The sequence below is a fragment of the Sorex araneus genome, chromosome X (genome assembly GCF_027595985.1).
Source record: "Sorex araneus isolate mSorAra2 chromosome X, mSorAra2.pri, whole genome shotgun sequence".
NCBI classification, from domain to species: domain Eukaryota; kingdom Metazoa; phylum Chordata; class Mammalia; order Eulipotyphla; family Soricidae; genus Sorex; species Sorex araneus.
This window is the reverse complement of record NC_073313.1, coordinates 266,977,970-267,005,935: the sequence shown is the minus strand read 5'-3', so window position 1 is coordinate 267,005,935 and position 27,966 is coordinate 266,977,970. Positions and strand designations below refer to the sequence as shown.

Sequence of the window (27,966 nt, the reverse complement as noted above, 5' to 3'; positions counted from 1 at the left end):
GAGTACCGAGTAGGAGCCCCCCAGCTTTCTCCCCAGGCCGGGGTCACCTTTACCCCAGAGGCACTTCCTATCCCCTGGGGTCACCGCCACCATGACCTTCGATGGTGTGTCTGGGGGGGAGAATGAAGGTGGCTCAGCAGCGACCCCCACTGGCAGGGTCAGGGGTCGCAGGGCAGGTTTCACCCGGAAACTGGGGTCTGTAGAGCTGGCGGGGGAGGGGGGGGGGCATGGACACTGGTTGTCCCAACCGCCTGGACAGAGGAAACACGGGCCCTGCCCAAATCTGACGCCAGGCCAAGCAGGAGGGGGCTGGGGGCCCCTTCCCCCGAGACTGGCCTTCGTGAGGTCACCTTCCACCTGCTCCAGGTGTGGCCCCCAAACCAAGCACCTCGCCAGCCCCTCTGCCCCGGAGCTCTGGCCAGACTCAGGGCAGCGCACAGCCCGCCCGCAGGCTGACAGGTGCCCGTGCGGGGACCCCACCCACCACACCCAGGGCAGGCGCAGAGCTGAAGCTCTGGAAACTTCTAGAACAGGGGCAGGAAAGGGAAGCTCGGGCTGGGAAGGAGGACAGCAGCGTAGTGAGGGGCTGAGGACGCAGAGGGACGGCCCGGAAGGGGGGGGGGAGAGGAAGACAGTGGTGCACTGAGAGCAGACAGCACCGCCACCCTGGCAGCCCCAGCCCGTGGGCTCATGCCGTGACCACCCACACACCCCAACACGCATGCACTCACCCACACGTGTACTCACACACCCACACATGCATTTACACACCTGTACATGCATGTACTCCTTACTGTACTCACACACCCACACATACACGCACACGCGTGCAGCTATACATTCACTCACCCATGCATTCATACCTACACATGCACACGCCGCTCTTGCCTCACACACGCATGCACTCGCCTGCACCTCCCCACATCCATGCGCTCCCCCATGCTCCCGCATTTCAACACACTTACGCACGCGTGCACACACTCATGCACACCCGTCTCAGGCCTCCCTTCCCGCCACGCCTGTGGGGTGTGAGCGGGATCCCGGCCGCCCTCCTCCCTCAGCACTCCAGGGCAGGGGCAGGGCGGGGAGGGGGCCGGGAGGAGCCCCTGGAGCACCCCGAGAGGCTGCTCTTTGCTCCGTGTCCCTCCCCCCACCTCTGCTGCGGGGGCAGAGTGGCGGGTCCCACAGCCAGGGGCCTCGCCCTCCTCCTGGGGCACAGAACCGGCTCGTCTCCTCCTGAGCCGGCCCCCCTCCTCAGCTCTTCTCCACAGACGCCCCCCGGCCCCCCCACGGGCTGGGGGCACAGGGCAGCCTGAGAACAGGCTCGCTCCCGCCGGTGAGCACGGAAGCCTGAGCCTGAGGCCATGGGGCCCGGCCGCTCCAGGCCGCCTTGCACAGGCCAGGCCCAGGGCGTCTTCATCCAAGGGCACTGAGGGCCGCCCGGCTGCTTCCGATGGCAGCGACTGCGGGGCGCGTCCACTCGGGCTTCCAGGTGTCCCGGCTCTGCCGGGCCGACACACCAGGCGCCGGAGGAGCCACACGTGCTCCCGAGCAATTATGTAACCAAGAGCCGATGGCGCGGGCTCAGTCGAGGCGGAGGTTTCTCTGGGGGGCAGAAGGAAAGCGCCTGAGAACAGGCCAGGCCGCGGGAGGAGCATGGGCGCCCCCGGGGACGGGGCTGCAGGTGCCCAAGGGCAACTGTGAGACGTGGAAGACGAGAGACGGGCGGGCAAAGGAACGGCATCGAGGACACAGACAATAGCACCCGGCAAGTAAAGCAGAGACACGGGGCTGGAGTGATAGCACAGCGGGGAGGCCGTTTGCCTTGCACTCGGCCGACCTGGGTTCGATTCCCAGCGTCCCATAGGGTCCCCTGAGCACCACCAGTGGTAATTCCTGAGTGCAGAGCCAGCAGTAACCCCCGAGCATCTCTGGGTGTGACCCAAAAAGCAAAGCAAATTAAAAAATTTTTTAAAAAAAAGAGAGACGCACACACGGCAGATCTCCCAGCAGAAGGGAGCCAAGGCGTCTGGGGCTGGTGGCTCACAGCCACGGGACAGCCCAAAGCGGGACGTGGGACGGGTGTGGCCGGGCGGGGGACAGCCCTGCTGTGGCAGTGGGGTCCGGCAGTTTCTTGGGAAGGGCAAAATGTTTGACTTACTGGGCTGAGAACTCGGTCCTCGCATCAAACACCAACGCTTGGGCTTCAGAAAGCCCAAACCGAGACAGCACGGGGGAGGGGCGCGCCTGCCCCGGGCTGGGTCCTCCAGCACAGCCAGGAGTGACCCCGGACCATCGCTGAGTGTGGCCCGAAAAAAAAAAAAGGTTCAAAATGCCCAGACCTGAAAGTGACCACGCCCTCCAGCGAGGGCCATCGGGGTGTGTCCACTCAGTCCCAGAAGTGGTGAGTGGCCAGGAGTGACCCCGGGGCCCCAGTGCTCTCCTGGGTGCCGGCCTCTGTGCCGGCTGCAGGGGGCGACCCCGCCTGGTGGAGCCGAGGACATGGGGCTTCCGCGACAGGCGTGCGGGGGGAGCAGACACAGGAGTGGACGGGGCCAGGCAGCCCCCATCTGTGTCCCTCACTTCCTCCTCCGGCCCCTGACCACGCCGCCGGCCCCTGCCGTGGCTGCCTTGCCCCACAGGAGACCCGCAGTGGGTTCCCACGGGCCAGCCTGTCCAGTCCAGGCCCTCGCCTATTCCTGCTACTCTCACGGGCCGGATCCTCTGGCCCAGTGTCACCCTGCTCCCCCCCAGCGCGCCCCGCTTCGTCACGCACCTTCCCCAACCTTCTGCCTTCTGCCTCTCCCCAACCCAAACCCTCTCCCTTCTCGGACCCACAAGTCTGGCTCCTGATGTCACACCCACACGCACACCTTCTCCCGGCCGGGAGCCTCCCCGGACCAGGCCCGTGAGCACCGTGCAAGGGCCAGTTCCCCGTCCTGCGAAACCAGAAGCTCACGGGGCTGGGGGGGGGGGGGGGTGGTCCACCAGGAGAGCAGTGCAGAGGCTCCTGACGTGCTCTGGAACATTCTAAAGCAGAGGGCACTGATAATTCTGTTACTATTTATTATTATTATTACTATTTTGGTTTGGGGCCCACACGCAATGGGGCTCAGGGCTTCCGCCTGACGGGGCTCCGGGGACCATACGGGATGCTGGGAATAGAACCCGGGTCGGCCCTGTGCAAGGCAAGCGCCCTGCCCACTGTGCTTTCTCTCTGACCACTACTTTATTTTCTTTTCTTGTAAACAAGCTCATGGAGGTGAGACTGTTACTCTGGTTGTCTGTACCGAGATACAGGGCTTTACAATACTGTGCACTGTATTTCACACACACACACACACACACACACACACGTGCGCGCGCGCGCACACACACACACACGCACACGCACTCACGTGCGCATCATTCCAGCCTCACACCCATCACCAGAGAGCACCCCCTCCTCTAACAGCGGCCCGGAAACTCAGCTCTCTAGACAGCGCCCCCAGTTCCGGCCCCTTTCGGGCCCCTCCCTCCCCCACCGCCCGGAAGGAGACCTCCACGCACAGGCCCGGGTCTGCGGCCATGGCGGGCCGCAGCGCAGTGGGAGACCAGCGCTCGGACACGGAGTTGTCACCCGCCCTGGGCAAGCAGGACTGTGGGCTCTAGGCCGGCCGCTGTGGGGCGACCCTCGGGAGAGGCCTCCCCCTCCTGCCGGGGACCCTGCAAAGAACTCGCCGAACTTTCAGGGCCTGATAACGCTCGTCAATGTTCGCCTACTCAGGGCGAACCCTGAAAACTGATTGCCCAAGTATTAGAGGAAACGGCCGTAAGGCGTGGGGCCGCCGGAAGGTCACAGGGGTCAGCCCCGAGCCTGCCTCAGCCCTGCTCCAGCCCCAGCCGGTGAGCACAGGTGGGTGAGCCCTGGCACCCCGGACCCAGGGCAAAGGACAGGGACCCGGCACCTCCAGACTCAGGACACAGCCCTGCGACCCTGCAGAACCTTCCAGAGTGATCCGCAATGGAAGCACTCAGCAACAGAACTACCGGGAGCCTCGCCACTCGCCTGCCCGGGACCCGGGCATGGGCCGTAGGTGGCGCCGGGGACCCAACGAGGCGGTCTCGCCCGCCCGGCACATCATCCTGCCGGCTGCTCTCTCGGCCTCCGGCGCAGCCAGCAGAGGAAACGGGGGCTGGGGTGGGTCCTCTTCCGAAACCCCAAAGGCAGCTCCAGCGAATCCTCGCCGGTCAGGAACCCGGGCGGGCCAGGGGGCGCAGGGGCCAAGTCCCTGCCCGCCGCCAGCTCTCGGCATGCTCCCAGGGGCCACACTCCATTTGATTGCGGGGACACGGGGCTCATTTTCTTCCAATATCATTGCGAGGGACAATTTGCTCTTCCTACAAATGGTCTTTCGCGAGGTTATTCTTGCTGAATTGCAAACAATGAGGAAAGTGTTTCATCAATCAAGCCCGCCCCAATCGCCTCCGCTGTTGGTTTAATGGCACGAACGTTTCCAGTGGAAAAGTACAAAGACGCACGAAGGAAACCCTCGAACACCGGACCCGCACCGGGGGCCTCCTCGGGCTGAGAGGCCCGGCACGCAGGGCCGAGGCTGCGGCGCCTAGGCCGGGCTCCTGGTGGCGGTTGTGCAAAGCGGCGAGTGAACGTGGGCGGGTGATCGAAGGGCGCATGCGGCGGAGGAGCGAGGAATATTTTTAGTGCTCTGGGAATAGTCACTGTTAACTGAATGCAACAACAAAAGGGGGGGACCAAGCCTGCAGACCCCAGGGAATTACCGAATCAATTAACAAGTAATTCGGGAACTAATTTCTATATTGCCTCTTAGCACAAAATTGTATCTTTAATTTCTCCCGCAATAAGCATCTCTCTGATGGTCCTGACGCACACGGCTGCTGTAAATGAGTTTACAAGGATCTCTTTTTGATTGGCTAGACAACATTATTTCTTCACAGTTCAATGCTACTGCAGCCAAGTGCTCTGAAATATTTAATTATCCTGGTAGCTACCAGTTACCAATTTGCAAGACCCACAGTGAGTACAGTACATTTTAAAGAACTAGTAATCAACTAATTAAAACCACAGTGAATTACAGCTACTCCAATTACAAACAACCGCTGTGGAATTCACTTAGAGAGTCTCTGCATTAAGCCAGGCGCGTCCTCCGGAAGGGCTGTGGTATGGCGGTGCACGCTCGCCACCCTCCGAAGACCCCCGGGTGCTGGAAGTCTCCGGGTCTTTCCACAGCCATATCTGACTGTGACCTGGTGCCTGGAAGAATTTTTATTTTTAGGAGGAGGGGCTGTACCTGCCGGGGCCTGGGGGCTACTTCCTGTGCACTGCTGGGGGTCACGCTGGGTTTCCCATCTGCAGAGCATGTGCTCCGGTCCCCTGAGCCCTCCCTGGCTAAAGACAGTGTTTCAATACCACTCACGCTCGGTATTGAATTCAGTGGCCAGTATGGGCTGCCCAGATGAAGGCCACGGGCGCGGAAACCGGGCAGCTGGGGCAGGAAGGAACCTGAGCTGAGCGCTTCCCTATGGCCGAGGCTGCACTGTGCAGGGCAGGGGGTGCGCCGGCTCCAGGGAGCGCCGGGATAAACACAGCCCCCTCCACTGCCCCTGGCAGCCAGGATCCGCAGGTGCTCCCCCCTTGTTTGTAAACAGGCCAATCAGCACGCACCTGAAGGACTCTCCATCGGAAAGAGCCGGGCTGTCTGAAATTAAAACGTCTGCAGACGTCAGCTGCTACTTGTTTACCCCTAAGCCTAGGGGTGAGAGGAGGCCCGAGACGGGAGGTGGGGAGCTGGGGTCCTGCCTCTCGCCACGGATGCTGGGCTGACCCTGGCCAGTCACCTGCGTCCCCCTCCCGGGAGGGGCCTGGGCAAAGCAGGCGCACGGCAGGCTGGGGAGGCGCGTCTCCGGGCCAGGACAGCATGCTCAGAGACCCCGCCGCGCGCGGGCACAGCAGCCCAAGTCTGGGGCAGCGGGACGTCATCGGGCAAAGACGGCCCGAGCCCAGACCTGGCCCCTGCGGCCACTCCATTCCCACAGGAGACTCACCCTCAGCCTTCACTCCCAGCCACGCGGCTGCTCCAGGACCACTTCACTTAGGCTCCTCCCATCGACTGCCACGTTCATCATTAGGCCCCACCCACAGCCGGGACCATCCTATCAATGGGCGCTGTGCCCCTCAGCCCCCCCCACCTGATCCCTCCCACTCAGGCTCCTCCCACTTCCAGACAGTCCTACCAATGGGCTCCTTGCTCCCTTAGCTCCTCCTACCAACTGGCCCCTCCCACCACTGGGCACTGTGCCCCCTCAGCCCTTCCCGCCACCTGGCCCCTCCCATTCAGGCTCCTCCCACCGCAGGACACCAATAGGCTCTGCGCCCCTTCGCCCCACCCCAGACCCCGCCCACCGCGGGTTTCTCCCACTCCAGGCTCCTCCCACCACCCATTAAAGGCACAGCAAGCTCCTGAATTGACCTGACTTGCCCGTCCTCTGACACAGGAGGCACTAAACAAGCACTTAATTGGCTTTCTCCCGGAAAAATCGATGGAAGATCAAAGAAAACAAGAAAATATAACTTGGGGGCATTGTTAGCTGTCTTTTCAGGCTGAGAAATATTTCCAAGCTGACACACATTTCTCCGTTAAAAGGCCTGCAAGTACCAGAAAGTACTAGTTGATATGAAACAACCGCTCTCGAAAATCCCTTGATTAGCAGAGGCGTTCTGGGGTATTTAGACTTCTAACCCACCCAGCGCGAAAACAAACCTTTGTTTTCCTCTCCCCCACTCGCTGTTTGGGGCTAGAGTGGTAGCACAGCAGAGAGGGCATTTGCCTTGCACATGGCCAACCGGGGTTTGATCCCTGCCATCCCATATGGTCCTCCAAGCCTTGCCAGTAGTAATTCCTAAGTGCAGAGCCAAGAGGAACCCCTGTGCATCGCCGGGTGTGACCCAAAAAGCCAATATTATCTCCGTTTTAGAAAACCCACTGATTTTGAACAAACTTTATACTCTTGAAACATTTTCAAAAAACACCCGCAGTCTCTGGGGATCCCAACACACTCACATCGATCTTCAGGAAAGGAGGAAGGAGCTTCCGGGAACCCCAAACAAGCAGCAGGGTGGGCCGCTGCTGAGAACAGGGTCTGGGTGTCCTGCCCACCACACCCAGCAGTGCTCAGGGCTTATCACTCCCGGCTCAGGGTGGCTCCTGGTGGTGCTCGGGGGACCTTGCATGGTATAGGGGATGGAACACGCAGGCAAGAGCCTAACCCCTGCATTCTCTCTCCAGCCTAGAGCCTTTTCAGCACGAATACAAGCACGAAGGCTGCAGGTGAAGAGCGTGAAGGAGGGGGTGAAAACGGGACAGGCATTAAAACAGTTCAATGTCACCAACACTGCAGGGTGCACACAAAACAATTCTACAGATAAAACTGCATTTGAAGGGCTGTAGTGATAGTCCAGCATGGAGGGTGTTTGCCTTGCTCGCCGCCGACCCGGGCTCAATTTCTGACATCCCATACAGTCCCCCAAGCACCACCAGGAGTAATTCCTGAGTGCAGAGCGAGGAGTAACCCCTGAGCATCGCCAGGTGTGACCCAAAAAGAAAAAAAAAATTGCATTTGAAGCCAGTCATTCCCCTTTCTTGGGTATGAAGATCAAAAAATAGTAGAGGGGTTTCCTGAAATGGTTTTGGCTACTGGTCCTCCGGTTACTGGTCTTAGTTTCACACCCCCGTGGCTGCTGACCCTGGACGCGGGGAACTAGGTCAGTTATTCAGAATCTGACATACGTCACCTGCAGTCAACGTGCGAAATCGAACAAGGTAAGGTAGAAGGTTTCCAACTCAGTTCTACAAACAGAAAACGTTTGGGCAAGAGAAACGCTTTCCCCTGATGAGCACCCACCTGCCACTACCATACTCTACACCCCAAGATTCCAAGATTGGGGGGGGTCACAGTGCATCTTCTGGGAAGGCCTTTGACAGCGGCCGCGGGACAGGGACCGGTGGAAGCACAGCGGGGGTCCAGGCTGGAGGGCGGCAGGGCAGGGCCCCGATCTCCCGGGACCCAACTGCTGGCGGCCTCGTTCGTCCCTGCCAGGGCCCACAGGTCTGGGGTGCAGCTTTCGAGAACAGTCCCCAACCTGGGTCCGGCCAGAAGCCCAGGGAAGTCTCCATTTACTGGGTTTAGTCTGGTTTGGAAAAGACAGTCATGAGAGGTAGATTAGATCAGGGCAAGGAATTCTAGGACAGAGAGACAGGATTTGGGCTAAGGTGCTTCTTGCACAGGTCAAGTCTGGCTGGATGCCCAGAGCCCCAAGCAGAGAGAAGGGAGTGACACTGAGCATAGAGCTGGGAATCAGCCCTGAGCACAGAGCCGGGAATCAGTCCTGGGCACAGAGCGGGGAGTAAACCCTGAGCCGGGAGTGAGTCCTGAGCATCTCTGGTATGGCTCTAAAAATCACTCCCATTTTTCCTCATAGAAATTTCTAGAAGCCTAGAAAACACCCTGTAGAGACTCTGGACTAGGATCGCAGCTCCGGATGTCCTTCTGTCTTGGCTGCACGTCTGAGCCCAGCCCGGGCCTCGTGCGCTCTCTGCAGACACCGCAGTACGGAAGGCCACCAAGAGGGCAGCTCCCATGGGCACAAGCGGGCGGCACTGGGACAGAAAGCCAACAATGCAGAGACCCGGTGTCTGGTGAACTCAGGTCCCTCTGTAGGACACACACACACACACACACACACACACACACACACACTCGCGCGCGCGCACACACACGCACGCACACATGGATACACATAACACACAGGCACACGTGCACACATACACACAACATATAGGCACATACAAACATGCCCATACAACATTAGGCACACATGCACACACATACACACATGCACACACATAACATAGACACACACAGAGACAACATACAGGGATACACGCATACACAACACACAAGCACACAGATACACATGCACACGAGTGCAAGGGCGCACACATACCTGCAGACACATATGTGAGTGAATGCACACATACATGTACACACATGCACATAGTGCTCAAGGAAGCTACATGATTCCAGAAATCCAAGGAGGGTTTGTGCTGACTCGCCCGGCCCAGACCGAGACCCGGAGGAGGGCAGAGGCCAGAGGGGAAGGCCCACGCACACATTCTCTGGGGCGCCCGGGGGCTGGTGGCCATGGCGGGGGCGGGGGCGCGTGCTGTCCTGGGCACTGAGCTGCATGTGTGCGTGGACGCTGACAATCCTTCCCGATGTCGCTTCTTTCAACTTCACAGCTGGACTGGGGCCTGGACAGGACGGGAATGACCGCAGGCCTCCCTGGTGAGCGGAGCCACGTCCACCCTCGGGAATTACCCGAGAAACCCTGGGCGGTCAGCGCAGGAACTGGGCCTGTCACCGCTGGGCCAGGGGGATAAGAAGAAATTCCCTTCCCGCGGGGCCGGAAAGGCGCGTGTGCGCTGTGGGGTCAGCCCGCCGGAGGGCCGAGATGAGGAGGGGGTGGGGGTTGTTCCCTGAGCACTGGGAGGAGGAGCTGCCCTCGACCGGGAACCAGCTGCTGGTCTCAGCACGCCCCGGTGAGGCCCCCCGGTGGGGGTGGGGGCTTGCCCGGGATTCCTTTCTCTTTTGACTTTTCTGGGAAGCCACACTTGGCTGTGCTGAGGGCTCACTCCTGGTTATGCGCTTTGTCAGAACCGAGGCTGGCTCTACGCAAGGCAAGCACCATCACCTCGGTACTACCTCTCTGGCCCCAAACAGAAACTACTGTGGACCATTCTGTTTGTTTGTGGGCCACATCCGACGGTGTCAGGATTCGAACCCAGATCGTGGCCACAGCCGAATGTTAGGAAAGTGCTCTAACCATTGGACTGTCTCTGTGGCCCCCGCCCAGCTTTCAGACTCCTGTTTGAAGAGAGCGAGGAGCAGCTGGGCCAGGTCGTACCCATGGCACTGCTGCTATGCCCAGGAAAACCGAGACTCTCTTGGGGGAGGGGGGAACCTCACCACCTACACAGACGGGTTCTGGGACGCAATGCCCGGTTTGGTTTCTGTTTAGGGGCCACACCCATGGGTGCTCAGGTCTAATCTCCGCGTTGTGTTCGGGGAGGGTTCCTGGTGGGCTCGGGGGGCCCATGGGGTGCCAAGGATGGACTGGCGCCAGCTGTGTGTGAAGCAAACGCTCCCCCATGCCCTCTCTCCGCCCCGGTTCTGTTTGGAGGCAGGCAGGCCAAAGCGGGGTCGTGGTGGGCTACGCTGGGAGCCCAAGAACGGAGCGAGGCGTTAGCTGGAGCACTGAGGGGCTCCCACAGGGGGAGCACTCCTGGGGGTCACCCACACCCACACCTGTGCCTGCCTGGCGCCCGTCAAGGGCTGAACTGCTCCCACAACTGACAGGCGGGCACTCGCCTCCCCTGCAACCACACGGGGGAGGGGTGAGCAGGAGGTTACTGAGGGTCGACGGCGGACCTGATCCGAGGGGCCGCGTTCCCCGCAGAAGCAGAAGGGACGGCCAGGGGCACCCGGGCGGGGGCGGGAACTCACCATACCTCCCTCACCCCGCGCCCAGACCAATCCTGAAGCAAGCGACGCTCAGCCAGGGGCTCCTCGGGGCCCAGGGCACTGGGGAGGGGCAGGCCAGCCCGAGGGCAGCTGCCAGCCCTGCTCCCCCGCCCCTGCCACGGCCACGCGGAGGGACATATGGGCACACACGGGGCCCGAGCCCCCGGCACGCGGCCGAAGGGGCTCCGGGAGCGCCAGCAGGAGCGAGCCGAGCGGTGGGCTTGGCCGCCCTGGAGGCAAGGAGCCGGGAGGGCACAGGGCCAGCCAGGGTGCCAGGATGGAACCTGGGGCCCCCCACGTCGGGGCCGCGTCCCCAGAGCCAGGGGCGACGGTTCTGCCCAGGCACCGCCACGGGCCCGGCCCGGTTCTCCTCCCAGCCTCCGCAGAGCCGCGGGCTTCTCTCCCTGCCCAACCTCGCCCGGGCTGCCCTCCACCGGCCGTGCTGGCTCCTGCACAGCCCAGCCTGGGGGTCCCCCAGGGCTTCCCCCCAGAGGGAAAAAGGGTCTGGGTCTCCCCAGCCCTGCAAACCGCACGCACAGCGAGCAGCACGCGCAGACGCAGAACACGCCGGGGGCGGCGGGCGCGCTCGGGGCCGGCCGTGGGCGGGGGTCCGACCGGGGGCTCGCCGGCTGGGAGCCTGCCGGGAGGGGCGACGCCGGGCTGCAGATCAGGGCCGGGAGACGGAGATTAAAATGCGCGAAGGGGAGAAAGAAAGGAGCGCGCGCAGCTGCCGGCCCCCAAACAGACCTCCCATCTGCCACCCACGATTTACATGTCACCTTCTCCGCGCTCATTTGTACTTCATTAACTGCCATTGACTTAACAAGATTTATGCAAATGCCGCCCTAGAGCTCCCCAACTCCCACCGCAATCAAGTGATTATGTATGTACAACTCTCCACAGCAATGAAAAATTAATACGTGACAGGCCCCTCGCCGGGCGCTGGCCTCGGCCGTTCCATTTCCCTCGCTCGGCTTTTGGGCTTTTTTTAAAAAAATTTATTCCAAATAAACCTTCCGTATTAGTTAAAAAGGAGCAAGAGCCGGGACCCCACGAAGAAGAAGGAAGGGGGGGTCTGGAGCCGGAGCCTTGGGGGTGCTCACTCGCAGGCGACACGGCACAGGCCTTCACGCGACACGCCAACGCCTGCAATGATTGGAGAACATGGGGTGGGGGGACCCCCTGCCCCGCAGCCCCTCACTGCCAGCCCTGGCCGACCCCGCCAGGCTCCCGGGGCCCAGGGGGCTCATGCACCCGTGTGAGCCTCCAAACACAGGGCATGAAGATGGGGATGTGCACCAGTGCACGGTTGAGCACATGCATGTCCGCAGACACGTGTGTAGACACACGTGACGCTGGCGCTGGTGGTGCACGTGTGTACACGCGTTGAGGTCAGGCTCCCTTGTTGGAGGTTAGGTGGAAGCCGCCGTCCTGCGCCCTCTGCAGGGCTCTCATCAGCGAGAGACCCCCAGGCCTGAGCCCCGTGTGACGGCAGGCAGGGGCTCGGCGAGACGCCCCACACCCTGCAGGGCTGACGTTGGCCTCGTCAGGGCCCCACGTCACTCTGGGCGGAGCCCGGGAGCCCGCCGGGCCCCGCACGACGGTTCTGACGCTCCGAGAACTGTGTCAGACCCACGTCCCTTCTCACGCCGACCCACCCCCAGATGGAACCGTGCTGACCAGTGAGCACCACAGACAGGCAGGGGACAGGCCAGGGGACAGCTTGGCCTCCCACAGCGGCCAGCAGTGGCCGGAAGGGTCCCGGAAGGTCTCCTGTCCCCCGGAGTCCAGGGCCCAGACGCTGGCTTCTGTCTGCCTGGGCCACACCTGGCACTTCAGGGGTCACTCCTGGTGGGCTCGGGACCCTCCACTCGGCGTTGCAGTGTCTCTCCAGCTGCTCGGCCTCGGTTTACTCATGAGGAAGCGCAGAGGGAGGGGCCCGCCCACCCTGTCCAAGGGGCCACAGCACGCCAAGCGCAGCTTGTCCGTCACCTGTGTGGCTCTGGGGGTCAGGCCTGCTGTGGGCAGCCATGAGGCGGGACGGCCACTCGTCCCAGGCTTGTGGCCGGTGCCTGGGCGTGTGTCATGAGTGGACCAGGTTCCACCGCAGGAACCAGAAGGGAAACAGGGTCCCAAGCTGGGCAGCTGGGACCCCCCTGAAATAGTTCAGGGACCCCCGGAGTTGGGCTGCTGCCAGCACAGGTCACAGGGACACACAGTCACATCCAACGGGACACGTGCCCACGACGGCCTCGAGGGACACGGAGCCAGGCCGGCCTCGGGGAGGAGTGTCCCCAGGCGGCCCCGCCCGCCGCGGTCTACTTTCCCGGAGTGGCCGGCCCAGGGCCCGGCACGCCCGCCGCGCGCCCGGCTCTCCGGGCTGACGCAAACCTATTCCCGGCTCGCAACCTGGGCCAAAACAAATGCTCCGACGAGTCCTGTTGGGTAATGAGGAAGTTTAATTAAGGCCCCACATTACAGCTGTAAATGTTCCTTTATATAATAAGGTCTAAATGAAACTGAACCTAATCAAAGTTACAATTCCTTCATTAGCAAATTACAAACAAGAGCGCACAGCTGACACACCGCTCTGATCATCACGACTAATTGCCTCGTGGTTACAAACCAGCCTGCCACGGCGTTCAGATGTCCGTCTGTGCGAGCAAATTAGGGCCACGGCGGGCCGGCCTGTGATCACAAGGGGCTCTCGCGCGGCCATCTGACTTCTCCCTGCCGGCCAGCGGCCCGCGGCCCAATCAAAGCCCGGCTACAAAGGCGGTCTTTGAAGGCGGCTCAGGCAGCAAACAGCCGCGGCCGCGGGTGGGGCCGCGTACTTCATTAGGTCTGTTGTCACATCTCCCGCTCCTTATTCTAATGATCCCATTTTAATACACACAGGAACCTCTTCTAATTGATGTCAAGTGAGTGACTTCCACATTCATCAACAGAGCACATCAAACCCGCCTCGGCGCGAGCGGGCCGGCGTGCCGAGAGCCCGGGCACAACGCGGCTCGGGCGAGGCGCCCGGACGGGCGGCCACGTACCTGCTTAATTGGGATGGCTCGGCCGCTCCCGATGCTGTCCGCCCGGCCCTCCAGGCCTTTCTTCTCTTTGTCTGGGTCACTCCCTTTCCGAGACTGCAAAGCAAAACCAAAGTTAGCCTCGGGTCAGGGCTCTGGGCTCGTGACGCGCCGGGGGAGACCCCCCGGGGAGGGTCCTGCGGACACCGGCTGCAGCCAAGGCTGCTCTGTGTGTCCACACGAGTGAAGACACACACACACACACACACACACACACACGCACGCTCACACATCTATCCACATGCGTAAGGCAGCCCCCCCGCCCACACACACTCCACGTGCATGCGCCATCACCAACACGATCCGTGCACACACACATTCGTCCACACGCCAGACCTGCCCAGGCACGCGCAGCGTCTGACCGGATATCCCCACACGGATGCATGCACACGCACGCACACACACACGCACACACACCTGGCCGCACAGCACACCAGGAAGTACTCCGCCACCCTCAGTTAGCAAAGGGTTTTCTAAACTTTGCCACTGCAGAAACGATCTTTTAATTCTCTTTTAAAGAGTTCGAAATTCAATTCCTGGCGGCCGGTGGAGGCGGAGGAAAATGAGGCGTCCTCGGGCTGCAGCGAGGCGGCGTGTGCGGGGCCCACCGCCTCCGTGTGGGCGTCTCATTACCTTGGGAAGCTTCAAACGCGCGCCGCGCCACTGGCCGGGCCCCGCGCCTGCCAGGACGCAACTCACGTGGTTCCTCGTGGCCTCTGGACGGCCAGGCCCAGCCCAGACCAGGGCTGCCGGCCCCCACAAAAACAAGTGGGGGGGGGGCGTGGGGGGCGGCGATGCCTGTGGTGCCCCAGGGGGCGATGCCGCGCTGGCTGGTGCCCCACCGGGGAGGCCGACGCGGCAGGGCTGGCCGCAGCCGTGTGGCCTGAGCACTGAGCACAGGGATCGCCTGACAGATTTATTTTATTATGAGAGAAAGACCTGAGACTCGTCCTCCTTAATAACTGCGCTGACAAGCGACAACTTCACCCCATTACTTCTCAATGGGGACATTACTCACGCAATATTGAAAATGGAGAAACATTTTCACGTGCTTTTCAAATCCGGGATGATCTATGAAGCAGGGACGGGGGCGGTGTCCGGGCCGCCAGGCGCACGGACAGGGGCTCCCTGTGTCCAGGGATGCGGCCGGGTGGCCTTGAGCCCCTGGGGACCCCCCCAAGAGGAGATGTCGGGGGCCCCGGGAGGCCCCGGAGCAGGTCGGGATGACGTCCTCGGGAAATGCGTCTCTGATGAGCCGGGATCGAGCCAGCGGCCACTAACATGCAAGTGTGGACGGTCCAGTGCAGTCCACTGTGATCCCCGGGCCCCAAGGGCAGGGCCGGGCCCAGGGCAGTTACGTTAAGCTCGGAGCTGGCATCTGACCCTCCCACACATATGCTGCTCTACCTGGGTCCCATGCCCCTGCCCATTCCCGGACCCCGGCATGTGCCATGCGCAGGGGCGAGGCCAGACGGGCCCCCACGCCCACGAGGCCCCTAAGCAGAATGCCCACAGTGGTCCTCTTGGAATTTCCTCACTTCCTAATCTGGAAACCCGTCCCTGTTATTCTCTCAGCAACCAGAATCGAGAACAAAACATTTACAAATTAACAGAAAAGAACCTCATCTTCAAGGCGGCCCCCGTGTGTGCCCGGCAGCCGGCCCGCCGGCCCCAGGCCCCACACAGCCCGAACGGGGGCACGCCTAGGACACGGGCACAGTGGGGCAGCACGCCAGCAAGGGTGGGAGACAGCCCTGCCTCAGCCTGCGTCCCAGATAATGGCACAGAAACCCAACAGAGAACACGCGCTAGTGCGCACACACACACACACACACACACACACACACATGAACACACGCACACAGAGATGCAGACACCTACACACACACACGAACACATACACAGAGACAGACACACATGCACACACACAGACACACACGGACACATACACGAACACAGACACATACAGGGACAGACACATAAACACGCAGTCAGACACATACATAGACAGTCACACATATACACACATACACAATCATACACTCAGTCACATAGACACACAAATGCATAGACACAGAGACAAACACACACAAACACAGATACACACACAGACCCATACATGCACACAATCACACACAAATGAAGTCACAGACCACGCCGGCATCTGTGGCCGCTGCCCCTGCTGCCGGGGCCCTGGGCCCCCAGACCCGAAGCAGCTCTGTTCCCCATGTCGTGCAGGGGCGAGTGTGGCGGCCACGCCTGTCACAGGGGGCTGGAGGCCAGCCGGGCGCGGGGTGCTGAGAGGGGGGTGGTCACGCAGCGTCCTGGGGGGGGGCCTGGCCGTGCCCCGGCTGCCGGCGGTCCCCCCGAGTCCCCTGCTGCTCTTTCTGCAGACAGCCCGGCCCCCCTCACCACGGGGCCTTGCACTGGTGTTTACAGGCGCGTGTCAGCGACACCCCACCATCACGCCTGGACACGTGTGACCATCGACTGACACTGAAGCTGGTTCATGCCAAGTCCAAGTCCCCCCCCAAAGGGGCCCAGACTTCGGGGGGTGGGGGGGGGGCAGGGGCAGGGCCTGGGAGTCCCGCAGGGGTGGGGTGGGGTGATGGATCTCCTCAGCGCCAAGCAGCAGGGCGAGTACATGCGAGGCTGTCTGTCCCCGTGGGTCTGGAAACACTCGCTAATACAGCGGGGTAGCGGCGTGCAAGTGAGGGCCGTGACCGTCCCTGAGCTGCTCTCGGGCTGGCCCGCCGGTGCCTCTCTGGGTTTCACTCCCTCCGAGAGAGCAGCACAAACAGAGTGCGGTCGGCTGAGGGGACTCCTCCTGCAGTGCTCCCCCAACCGCGGGAGCAGGCGTGTGTGCCCGAGCTGGGGTTGAAGCGTGTGTGTGTGCGAACAGCGAGTCTGTGCCGGCAGCCGCAGAGGCGGGCGTGGGCCGGCGTCGCCAATTTCATGTGCGCGGCGTCTGGGAAATGAGGGGTGCGCGGCTTAACTGCCCCGGGTCCAACTGGAAGGCTGGCGGCCCGGCCCTGGCAGTGTCCCGGCTGCCCCAGAGGACAGAGGGCCAGCCAGCTCGGCCCGGCGGGGAGCTTGGGGGGATCCCGCGCCTTCAGCAGCAGTGGCTGCATTCCCGGGCGGACGCTGACCTCTAGTGGCGCCCACGGGCTACTTCTACGCTCTCCCCGGAAAGGCCACCCCCCTGCACCGCCCCCACCGCCCGGGGCCTCCTGCCCTCACCCACCACGGCCCGCCCAGGGGACAGCAGGCACCCTCGGGCGGCAGGGCCCTTGTTGGGGCAGCTGTGCTGGCCCCCGAGGTTGGCCGCGCCCACTGTGCCAGGCCACGCAGTGGCTTGCGGGGGAAGGCGCCCCAGAGCCTGCTCCAGTCCTGGGGCGGCCGGCCAGGGGACCGCTCGGGCCCAGGTGACGCCTAACTCGGCTCCGAGGAGCTCGCGTCAGGGGTGCTGAGGGTCTCGCAGGAAGTCCCTCTCACCCCCGGCCTGCAGACAAGGGCCAGCACATCTGGGCACCCCATAGTGGGCAGAAGTACCAGGTTTCCCTCCCATCCCAGTGGGAGGCCAAGACCCCCGAGTCACTTCATGGCGCCCAAGGTCGTGACAGGGACCCTTGCAGGTAGCAACCCAGAAGCTCCACATGGCTGCAGATGCTTCCGGCTCAGAGAGGGTAAGGCACCTGCCCGAGGCCACACAGCCGCTGGCCGTGTAGGCGGGTCTGCAGGCTGCCGCTGGGGACGGAGGCACCAGGAACGGGCAGGCGGGAGGGGCAGGAGGGGTGGAGGGGCACATGCCTGCAGTGAGGGAGCAGCAGGAGGTGGAAGGCACGGGCGGGTCTGATCCCCCACCTGTCTGCAAGGCCAGCTCACACGGGCCCCAGGAAGCCCCTCCCCTGGGGTCGGCCGGCGCCGTGACCAAGGGCAGGTCTAACCTGGCTGAGGGGGGCGCTGCTGCCACGAGGGTGGGTCAGGCAGGGGGCAAGGGGCACCGGGTACCCTGGAACACTGATGGCGCCTGGCCCACCCCAGTCCCAAGGTAGCCACTCAGAGTTTCTCCAGGGGCCTGTGCGCTCCCGGCTGCATGGGGGAGGTGGTGACGCATCCCACATCGGGTGGGCACTTGGCACGACCTCCCAGGCCCCTCTAGCTCAGGCCCGACCCCGCGGTGGCCGCCTGAAGGGCGCTGGAGACTGCCAGGCAGGGTGTGCAGTGGCAGCCTCGCGCCCACCTGCCCAGGCCCCGCCCCACCCCGCCCCCACAGGCCTGGGCCCACCCCTGCCCCAACTGGCCAGGCCCCGCCCCTCCCATTCAGGCCCTGCCCCCGCCCAGGCCCCGCCCCTGCCCAGGCCCCGCCCCGCGCGCTGACCGTGAAGAGGTTGGAGCGGCGCTTGGACTGCTTGCGCACAGGCGTGGGCGTGCTGGCCGTGGGCGGGACGTCGATGCGCAGCTCCTTCTGGCTGGTGCTGGGCGTGGATGGCACCGACGACGAGTAGTCGCTCAGGCTGCCGCCGCCGTTGCTCGTCTGCGGGGGCACGGGGTGTGGTGAGCCGCCCGAGTCACAAGGCCTTGTTCTAGAACATTCTTGGGGCGGTGGGGCGGACGGGGACAGAACCCGGGGACCCCCACAGACAGGGCCATAGCTCTGCCACGTCAGGGAGCCACGGTGCAGCTCCTCATTCTGGAACATTCTCTTCCACTCAGTCTCACTCACCTCCTCATTCTAGAACATTCTCTTCCACTCAGTCTCACCTCCTCATTCTGGAACATTCTCTTCCACTCAGTCTCACCTCCTCATTCTGGAACATTCTCTTCCACTCAGTCTCATCTCATTCTGGACCATTGTCTTCCACTCAGTCTCACCTCCTCATTCGGGAACATTCTCTTCCACTCAGTCTCACCTCATTCTGGAACATTCTCTTCCACTCAGTCTCACCTCATTCGGGAACATTCTTTTCCACTCAGTCTCACCTCCTCGTTCTAGAACACTCTCTTCCACTCAGTCTCACCTCCTCATTCTGGAACATTCTCTTCCACTGTCTCACGTCCTTATTCTCGAACACACTCTTCCACTCAGTCTGGAACATTCTGGAACACTCTCTTCCATTGTCTCACGTCCTTATTCTAGAACACTCTCTTCCACTCAGTCTCTTCATTCATGAACATTCTCTTCCACTCAGTCTCACCTCCTCATTCTGGAACATTCTGGAAACTCAGTCTAACTGAGGAGCAGGCGGAAATGCAGCACCTGCTCCCGTTGTCAGAGTGGGGACAGACTCGTGGCTGGCGCAAGGGCCACAGCGTGGGGAAGGTGTGCCGGTGGCCGATGTCCTCCCCCATTGCAGCCCCTGAACAAAGCGGGAGCCCAAGCCGTCCTCAGGAAGAAGAGGTGGGCAGACGCCTGTCCGCGGGGACCCAAGACACGGGAGGCAGGGCCAGGCCCCGGCCACTTGGGGGCACCTGTGCCGGCCTGTGTGCCCCGAGAACACACCTGAGCAGGACTCTGCCCCCCCCCCCGGCCTCAAGGGGGCGCTCGGCCGTGCCCCGACCTCGGCACCTCTCAGCCGGCCAGAGGAAGCCGGACAGGGTCTGGGAAGCGCGGGGGGCAGCCCCCGAGGGCACCCTGCAGACCAGTGCCCGGGAAGCCCCCGCACCAAGCCCACGGCTTCGAAGGCAAAGCCAGCGCTGAACAGCGGCAGTTCACTGCACCCCCGGGCGTGCCCCGTACCCCTGCACTGCCTGGCACTCTGGGGCCCCACAGCCGCCTGCACCCCGGGCGTGCCCCGCACCCCTGCACTGCCTGGCGCTCTGGGGCCCCACAGCCGCCTGCACCCCGGGCGTGCCCCGCACCCCTGCACTGCCTGGCGCTCTGGGGCCCCACAGCTGCCTGCACCCCGGGCGTGCCCCTCACCCCTGCACTGCCTGGTGCTCTGGAGCCCCACAGCCGCCTGCACCCCGGGCGTGCCCCGCACCCCTGCACTGCCTGGCGCTCTGGGGCCCCACAGCCGCCTGCACCCCGGGCGTGCCCCGCACCCCTGCACTGCCTGGCGCTCTGGGGCCCCACAGCCGCCTGCACCCCGGGCGTGCCCCGCACCCCTGCACTGCCTGGCGCTCTGGGGCCCCACAGCCGCCTGCACCCCGGGCGTGCCCCGCACCCCTGCACTGCCTGGCGCTCTGGGGCCCCACAGCCGCCTGCACCCCGGGTGTGCCCCGCACCCCTGCACTGCTTGGCGCTCTGGGGCCCCACTGCCGCCTGCACCCCGCGTGGCCCGCACCGCACCTGGCTGACGTGCACGGCAGACACCTGGGCGGAGCACACGGCCGAGTGGCTGGGGGAATTGGGCAGAGACTTGCAGGGCCCGATGGACAGCTGCTGCTTCTTTCTGGTGGCGACGATCTTCTGAGCCACTGTGGGACAGACAGACAGACAGAGGCCACGTGAGGCCGCGCTGCCAGAGACGCCTGCGATGGGCCCGGGGCCACCGCACGGCCGTGAGCAGCCCCTGAGCCGGGTGGGGTGGACGCAGGGCAGGGGACGCCCCCGGGAGCCGGCACGGGGCGGGCTCTGCTCTGCTCCCTGGGGACAAGGGGCGGGGCACTGGCCGCAGCTGGGGGAGGAGGGACCTGCTCCAGTGACCACCAACAGCCGCGTTCAGTGCTCACAGAGAAACCGCGAGTGCCAGGAAAAGCCACAGGTCCCATGGCTGCAGCCAGCACCCAAGGGTGGCCCAGGGTGAGACACAGCGTGGGGGGGGGCAGGGACACCCACACACGGGGCCCCGGGCGCCAAGAGCGTGAGTGGGGCGGGCGTCCGGCACGTGGTACTAGCGCTGGGTCCTGCCGGCGCCTCAGTCCTGGCTCGGGGGGGTGGGGGCAGGAGCCCTGGGATCCCGGGGAGCCCCGGGACTGTCTCCGGGTAGCGAGTGCCGGTCCCCGAGGCCACAGCTCCTGCAGGAACCGCAGCTGAGTGATCATTAAGCCAGCGTATTAATTACCGAGAAATTAATTACCGACATCGTGACTCGGCGAGGAATGAGTGAGAAGGAGCCGGAGTCAAACTCGCCCGGAGAAAACCTCAGCAGCGACGCGCACGGGGGGACTCGGGTTCTGAGAAGCTCCCCCCTTTTTTCCTCCCTCCCCCCACCACAGCTGTAATCTCAGGAATGACGCTGGGAGGGGAGGGGAGGGGAGGGAAGGGGGCGCGGCTGCTGTAAAGGGCAGCAGGAAAGGGTCCGGGGCAGGAGGGGCAGCGGGGACCCACGGGCCAGGCAGGAGGCACCCGACCGCGCACCTGGAGGGGTCCAGACACCCCACCTGACCTGGAGAAGGGGGTGGGGCAGGATGACCTCAGGGCCCAGCCGCTCGCTGCAGGGGGGAAGCGGGGAGGGGCAGGCTGGTCAAACTGTCTCTCTGCAGGGCGCCAGGGTCAGGGTCAGCTCCAGCGTCCAGCCTGTGCGTGACCTTTAAACCCTCCAACGCTGCCCGGGGCACCTGCTGATTCCAAACAAGACCTGGCCGGCTCCCACCCACGTCTCAGGAAAGCCGAGTGGCGCGTCGGGCGGCTGGTGACGAGGGCCGGGGGTCCGCAGGGGCGACAGGGGCAGGCGGCCTCGCAGCAGCCTCGGCGCGCAGAGCTCAGGCCGGCTACTCGGTCCCGTCGACAGGAATCAGCTGCCCTGTCTGTCCCCTGCCCCGGCAGGGACGGGAGGGAGCGGCCGGATCCACCCCAATCCCCCCCAAACTCCCCCTAGTGGCCCCCGAGTTTGCAGGGACGGGAGAAGAAGCCTTTCATCTGTGACTCGCGGCGTGTCGGTATTCTTTTTTATCTCGTTGTATTAAAACAAATTTATCTTCATTTATGTCGCAATTACCTATTAGGGCTGTTAATTTGCGGGAAATGAAGCTACTGTTTAATTGCTCCTATTAATCGGGGATTTAAATGCCGCCTGTAATAAACAGTCACCTCAGGACACAGCAAAGTCACAGCGGCTGACATTACCGTGGGCCCCTCCGAGGGGGACTCCAGCCGTGTCCACGCATCCGGCCTCCCCCCACCCCGAGAAAGTCAGGCAACACCCGGTCCCCCCGACACAGGGCAGGGGCCCACAGGGAGCAGGGCTGGCCGACCCCGCACCTGGCTCTGGGGAGCAGCTGGCGGGCCGACTCCCCTGTGGTCGGCTTCTGGCTGTGGCCGGGCGCTGGCCAGCGGTGGGGTCGCCGGCCCCTGCAGACAGACACACGGCCGCCCGTGGGCCTGAGCCCAACGTCCACGTTCCTCCCACTGCCCCCGCCTGCCCCTGCGGCCAATCTGGTGCAGGGTCCGGGTCAGGAGGGAGGAGGGGCGAGGGGTCCCGGGGTGGTCCCCGGTGCCGGCTGCCAGGGCACCTCAGGGGCGCCGCGGGGACAGGGACCCGGGCCCGGAGCCCGGGAGGGACCACGGGCCAAGGCCGAGGCTCTGGACTTGCCCCCGCCTCTCCCCTGGCCACCGGCTGGGAAATCCCACACACGGCCGTGGGAGCCCAAGTGAGCACTCCACAGTGCTCCAGAGGCACGTCTGTGCCCAGGAAGGTGCCGGAACATTCCGGGCCCGTCCACGTATGCGGTCAGGCTCACGAACACACGGGCTGGGCGGCCCTTCTCGTCCATGCGTCCCGCCACCCCGCACCAGGTGGCACCCCTGCAGGGCTCCCTGTTCCTGGCAGCCCCGTGGCCAGCCGCGCTCGGGGGGGGGGGGCGCTGGGCTCCCGGACACCCCCTTATGTGGCCGTGCATGGACAGGTGGGGGGGGGCAGTACAGGCCAGCGGTCAGCACAGCACGTGGTCAGGAGAGGCCAGTGCATGAGCCACTGAGAGACACACGGACTGGGGGGGGGGGGGCCGGGAGCCCCTCACCCCCGCCCCTGCTGCAGCGAGCTCAGTGGGGGATCGGGGGGCAAGACGCACGCGTGGCCCCGAGGGCGTCTCCCAAGTGTGCAGTGGGAGGGGCCGGGTCCCGCAAGCAGACACGGGCGAGAGGGCAGGGCCTGGCCTGGGGAGGCCCGGGGTGAAGGCCCTGGGCTCGGGGCCGGGGCGCCGCCTGCCCACAGCCCCCCGGGGCACCCGCTAAGTGACTTGGGTCCGTGTGAAGTGAGGCTGCCTGTGCCACCGGGACAGGCCCTGGCACCGTGCCACCCAAGGGCGCCCCACCCTGGCCTCCCCCGGAGCCAGTGAGCGGGCAGGGCCAGGGAAGAGCGGCCGGAGACAGTGACGGGCGCCACGCCCAGGCCCACGCGGCCCGCAGCTCGAGGCCCGGGAGATTAACTTTCCCCCTCACTCGCTCTCAGAGCCGGATGCAAATCAGCCCTTCACAGACGCCAGCGCGGGCCGATGAATTGGCAACACAATTTAGCACACGCCAAGATAAACGGCTCCGACAAAGGGGGAGATGAACCTGCCACTTCTTGGCCCGTCAAGCTGTCTCGGGCCCGACACCCGCAGGGGAGTCCCGGCCCGCGGTTCTCAGACCGGCCAGGGGTGCCTCCCGCCCCGGGAAAGGGGGCGCCTGAGCAGGCTCCGGGCAGGGGGCAGCGGAGACGGGCAAGAGCAACACGGAGAGGAGAGCAGAGAGCCGGCCGGGTGAGAGCAGGGCGGGGCGGGGCGGGGAGGGGGCGGCCCAGGTCTCAGGGTGGCTGGGCGTGACTCAGGGACCTTTGGGTAACCAGGGCCGCAGCCGAATTTAAACAAATACAAATCTCGGGGACAGAGCGACAGCCTGGGGGGGAGGACGCTTGCCTTGCACATGGCCGACCCGGGTTCGATCCCCGGCATCCCGTAGGTTCCCTGAGCATCGCCAGGAGTGATTCCTGAATGTGGAGCCAGGAATAACCCCTGAGCACCGACGTCGTCCCCAAAACAAAACAAAAAAATCTTGATCTAATCAACTCTGGCTCACCCTCTCCTGGGGGGCCTATATTTAGGGGGAGAAAGAATCCGGAAACTTCCGCCCTTCGTCACAGCACCTTCTCCCTCAGCCTTCTCCCAACTTCCAAAAAAAAAAGAGGACAGTGTGTCCTCAGCGCCGGAGCGGCTTTCCCGTTTCCAGGAATAATTACCTTCTCCCGCCATCTCCATAAAAAAGACATTTTCCTCCGCATGCCGGGGTGGCGGGGGGCGGCGGCTTGGCGGGAACCCCAGGAAATGCTGTGTCTCCTCCTGGTCCCGTTAATGAGGAGTCGGCAGAGGGGGCCCCACGTGAGGAGCCCGCAGAGTGGGGACGGCGAGGGAGACGCAGACGGTGACGGATGGCGTGACAGGAGCCACGCGCTGGGCGACGCGGCAGCCGTCAGCTGCCATTACTCAGCCGCGGCGGGGGGAGAGACGCCCACCTCTGCTGTGGGCTTCCTGCGGCCACACCTGGCGGTGCTCGGAGAGCCCCCGGGGAACCGGGATGGAACCCGGGCCGGCCGCGGGGCCAGTGCCCTGCCCACCCCGCCGTGCTGCCGCTCGGGTGCCCAGACACCCACCTTTTGGGGGGCGCGAACGACATCCGGCCACAAAGCTCCAGGAATCTGAGCGTCCAAAGAGAAGACCCCTGATTCTAGAAGGCAGATGCGGCATTCTAGAATCTTCTTCTCCAGGGCCGGTGGCCACGGAAGAGTTAAGCATGCAGAGCCCAGAGAAGGTGGCCTCCCTCCCCCCCTAGCAAGAAATTAAGTTTATCAATTGCTATTGTAATTGCTCTCAGCAGCTCGGGTAATTAAAAGGGATCTCAATCTAATTTTATTTACATTTAGAATACCTGAGGTCACTTCCCGTCACGCTCCCGCCGGTGACTGATCACGGCTCCGTGTTAATTAGAGTTCAGCGGGGAATGCGGATTGATTCTGAACCTGTGATCCGGCACACAGCAGCGACGGCCAGGGGGTCCGAGGGCTCTGACCCACGCGTCCCGGGACCCCCTGCGGGTCGCCCTCCCCTCACGGCCGGGCCACGCAGAGGGAGGCGGGGGGGGCAATCGTGGGCGTCCCCACGGGCAGCAGCCGGCCCACGGGCAGCGCCAGCCCCACGCGTGGGCCGGCCGTAAACACGGCCCAAGTCTGTCTTGACCAAGGCCCGAGAACCGCACGGAACTCTGGGGCTCCCCCAGCCCCCCATGGGCGCCCAGGGTGATCCACCGCCCAAAGGGCAAGGCCCACGGTCACCTGCGCCTCTGCCCCAGGACAGAGCACGTGCAGGACTAGGCCTCAAAGCCAAGCTGCTGAGACCCGACCCCAGCAGGTCAGCCGGGGGAGGGGCTGCACCCCAGGCCCCGCCCCGCCCTCCTCTCCCCTCTCCTCACTCTCCCGGGAGTAAAGGCGCCCCCAGTAACCAGGAAGGGCCTGGGCTTCAAATCTGCTGAGAGAAAGCGCATCAGTGTGGCTGGAGAGAGAGCACAGTGGGGAGGGCCCTGCCCGGCACACAGACAACCCAAGCCCCACCCCCACGACCATACGTGTCCCAAGGACCACCAGGAGTCAGCCCTGAGCACATAACTGGGAGTCAGCCCCGACACAGAGCCGGGAGTCAGCCCTGAGCACAGAGCCAGGAGTCAGCCCTGAGCACAGAGTCAGGAGTCAGCCCCGAGCACCTCCACGTGTGACTCCAAACCAAAAAGAAATAGAAACAAATAGCTCCAGGGTGGAGAGCCAGTGCGGGGTCCCGGTGCTAGCCACACATGGCCGGCCCCAACTCAGTCCCCAGGACAGCACGTGGCCCCTGGAGCACCACCAGGGGCCTCTCCTGAGACTGCCAGAGGAGCCCCCGACCCTTAGCATGGTCAGGTGTGGCCCCCAAAGCCCCCCACGAAAGGAAAAAAAAAGAAGAAAAAGAAACCAGCCCAAGGAAGCCCCCCGGGGCCTGCTGGAACAGGACTTCCTTCTGGCCCGCAACCCACACGCGTGTGCACACACATGCACGACATGTGTACACATATGTGCTGCGGGTGAGAGAGCCGTGTGGAGCCCATGACAGGGCTCGGCTGCGTGGGAGAGGAGGAATCCCCACGGCCCCCAAATGAGTGGGTCTGCGGGTGCCGCGGCTGGGGACCCTGCTCACGCCCCCCGGCTGGGCCGCGGGCATCGGGCAGTGGCCGGGGTGGGCAGGGTGCGGGCCGCGTGATTCGGTCGCAGGAAGGGCGGCAGGGCTGTCGGGGGCGGTAAGCCAGCGGGGAGGGCCGAGGGCGTTTACCATCCCTCTCACGAAACACCGCAGCCCTCCGCGCTTTCGCCGCGCCAAGAGCTGCAGTGAGACGGCATTAAACATTTAAACTGCCCCGGGCTTCAGCCGTTGGCCGGGACGTGCCCGGGGGACAAGGCGGGGACCCTCGGTCACGTTCACGGCGCCGGAGAGTCTTTCTCCGGATACGGCTTTGATGAGTGACGCCTAATGGCTTTACTTTTATTACTTTTTAAGCACTTAATGGGAAAATTTAGACATTTCCACAAGAATGGGGTTTCCGCAAGAATGGCACATTTAAATCTGACAGGGAGCGAGCGGCTGCGAGATTGCTTTCGACGGCCCCAGATTAAATGCGACGGTGAAATTTAAGGCCACCGCGAGCATCGCCGGCTGTCTCCGTCCTGATTAGTCCCGGGCTCCCTCCTGCCTCTCCGCCCGCCTCCAGGAGCCCAGGAATCAGCGGAGTAGCCCCAGAGAATTTTACTGCTGCCTGAGTCCACATTTAAAATCATTTTGTTTTCGTTTGGGGGCCACACCCAGTGGTGCTCAGGGCTCACTCCTGGCTCTGCACCCAGGGATCACTCCTGGCGGTGCTTGGGGGACCACATGGGATGCTGGAGGTCGAACCCAGTTCGGCCACGAGCAACCCAAACGACCTCCCCGAGACCCTACCCTCTGAACCATCTTTCCGGCCCCTCAAAATAGTGTTTTTTTTTTAAATGCCCCAGGGCTTAGTCTCTCCCAAGACCCCAAGCGGCCCAGCGTGGAGCGCCAGCTCTCACACCCCCACAGACCCTCGGCGCCCACGCACGTTCCCCAACCACGCCCCTGCAGGGAAACCACCTCCGAAATGCGGCAAAGCAAATCTCAAAGTTTCCCTTCACTTAGAGTATGATTCCCCCTGACTTAAACCCACAGCTGTGAGCCTTCGGATTTCAATTAATGCCCAGGCAGTAATCCGATCAATCACCGAGCCGTAAATCCCCATCTTTCTCATTAGCCACCCTGTTGCACAGTTTAAACATAAACACACCTTGCCACAGGACAGTAAATTACTCCTCGCCGGGCCTGGAGCCTGCCTGGGGAGGGCTTCGCTGGCAGAAGCTGATTTACACTTCTCCCCACTCCAAAAAAAAATTAAAAAAAAAAAAAAACCACCGAGAATCACGCTGGCAGTGGGCCGCTTCGAGTTTGCTTATTTGGCTTAAAACTGGTAATGACCTGTCTTTATTAGGATTACAAAGTTTTATGTGCAAAATCCAATTTTCTGGGAAAATACATTTTTTTTCTTGCATCAGTCAATAATATCTTTTGTGGTTACCTGTAGCGATTCCTTTTTTTTTAAGCCCTAAATTCTTCAACTTATCTTTTAAGCTGTGAAATAATGGTGGGGGGGGTGGAGGAAAGGAAAAAAAGCCCCGTCTGTCTTTACTCTGCAGTGACGGGGGCAGAACTGCACGGGGAGAAGGCGGGGGGGCGGCAGGGAGGCCCCCCAAGCTCCTGGTACCTGGTTTGGGGAGTTGTTAGGACAGGGCTGTGGCCCTCGACGGCCCCGAGCGGGCTGCCTGAAGGAAGCCGACCACGGAGGCCACGTGCAGGCCATGCTGAGTGGGCCGGGCACGCGAGGCCGAGCCGAGGGAATGAGGTTCCTGCAAGCCCCAGGAGCCGCGGGGAGCCCAGGTCCAGGGGCCCGGGTCCGGGCTGTGCACTGCAGGAGCTGACCGCCGCGGACACAGGCTCCCGGCCCTCTGGCAACTCCGCCAAGTGCCTCATTTCACCCACCACACAGCGGGAATAAAGCGGCTGTGGCCCACACGGGTGAGTCTGTCCACCCCAGGCAGGACAAGCGGCTACTGCAGCACCGCCCTCTGCTGGCCGCCGGCCACACTGCAATCCCCGCTCTCTGCCAGGAGGCAGGACAAGCGGCTGCTGCAGCACCGCCCTCTGCTGGCCACTGGCTGCGCTGCACCACCCCACCCAGCTCTCAGCCCCACAGGCAGGACAAGCAGCTGTGGCAGCACCGCCCTCTACTGGCCACCGCCTTCACTGCACTTCCCGCTCTCAGCCCGCAGGCAGGACA

General features: G+C 63.3%; 1 protein-coding gene across 6 annotated transcripts in view; it reads right to left on the bottom strand.

Moving 5' to 3' along the window:
* Positions 1-27,966, bottom strand: part of AGAP1 (ArfGAP with GTPase domain, ankyrin repeat and PH domain 1) — a 275,018-nt gene that overhangs the window by 156,518 nt on the left and 90,534 nt on the right. For all 6 annotated transcript variants that reach the window (XM_055123421.1, XM_055123422.1, XM_055123420.1 and 3 more), the window contains 3 exons: positions 19,972-20,099; positions 18,061-18,216; positions 13,644-13,736 (listed from right to left, as the gene is read on the bottom strand). In XM_055123421.1, the coding sequence (XP_054979396.1) occupies positions 13,644-13,736; positions 18,061-18,216; positions 19,972-20,099 (377 nt within the window). The remainder of the gene's footprint in view (positions 1-13,643; positions 13,737-18,060; positions 18,217-19,971; positions 20,100-27,966) is intronic.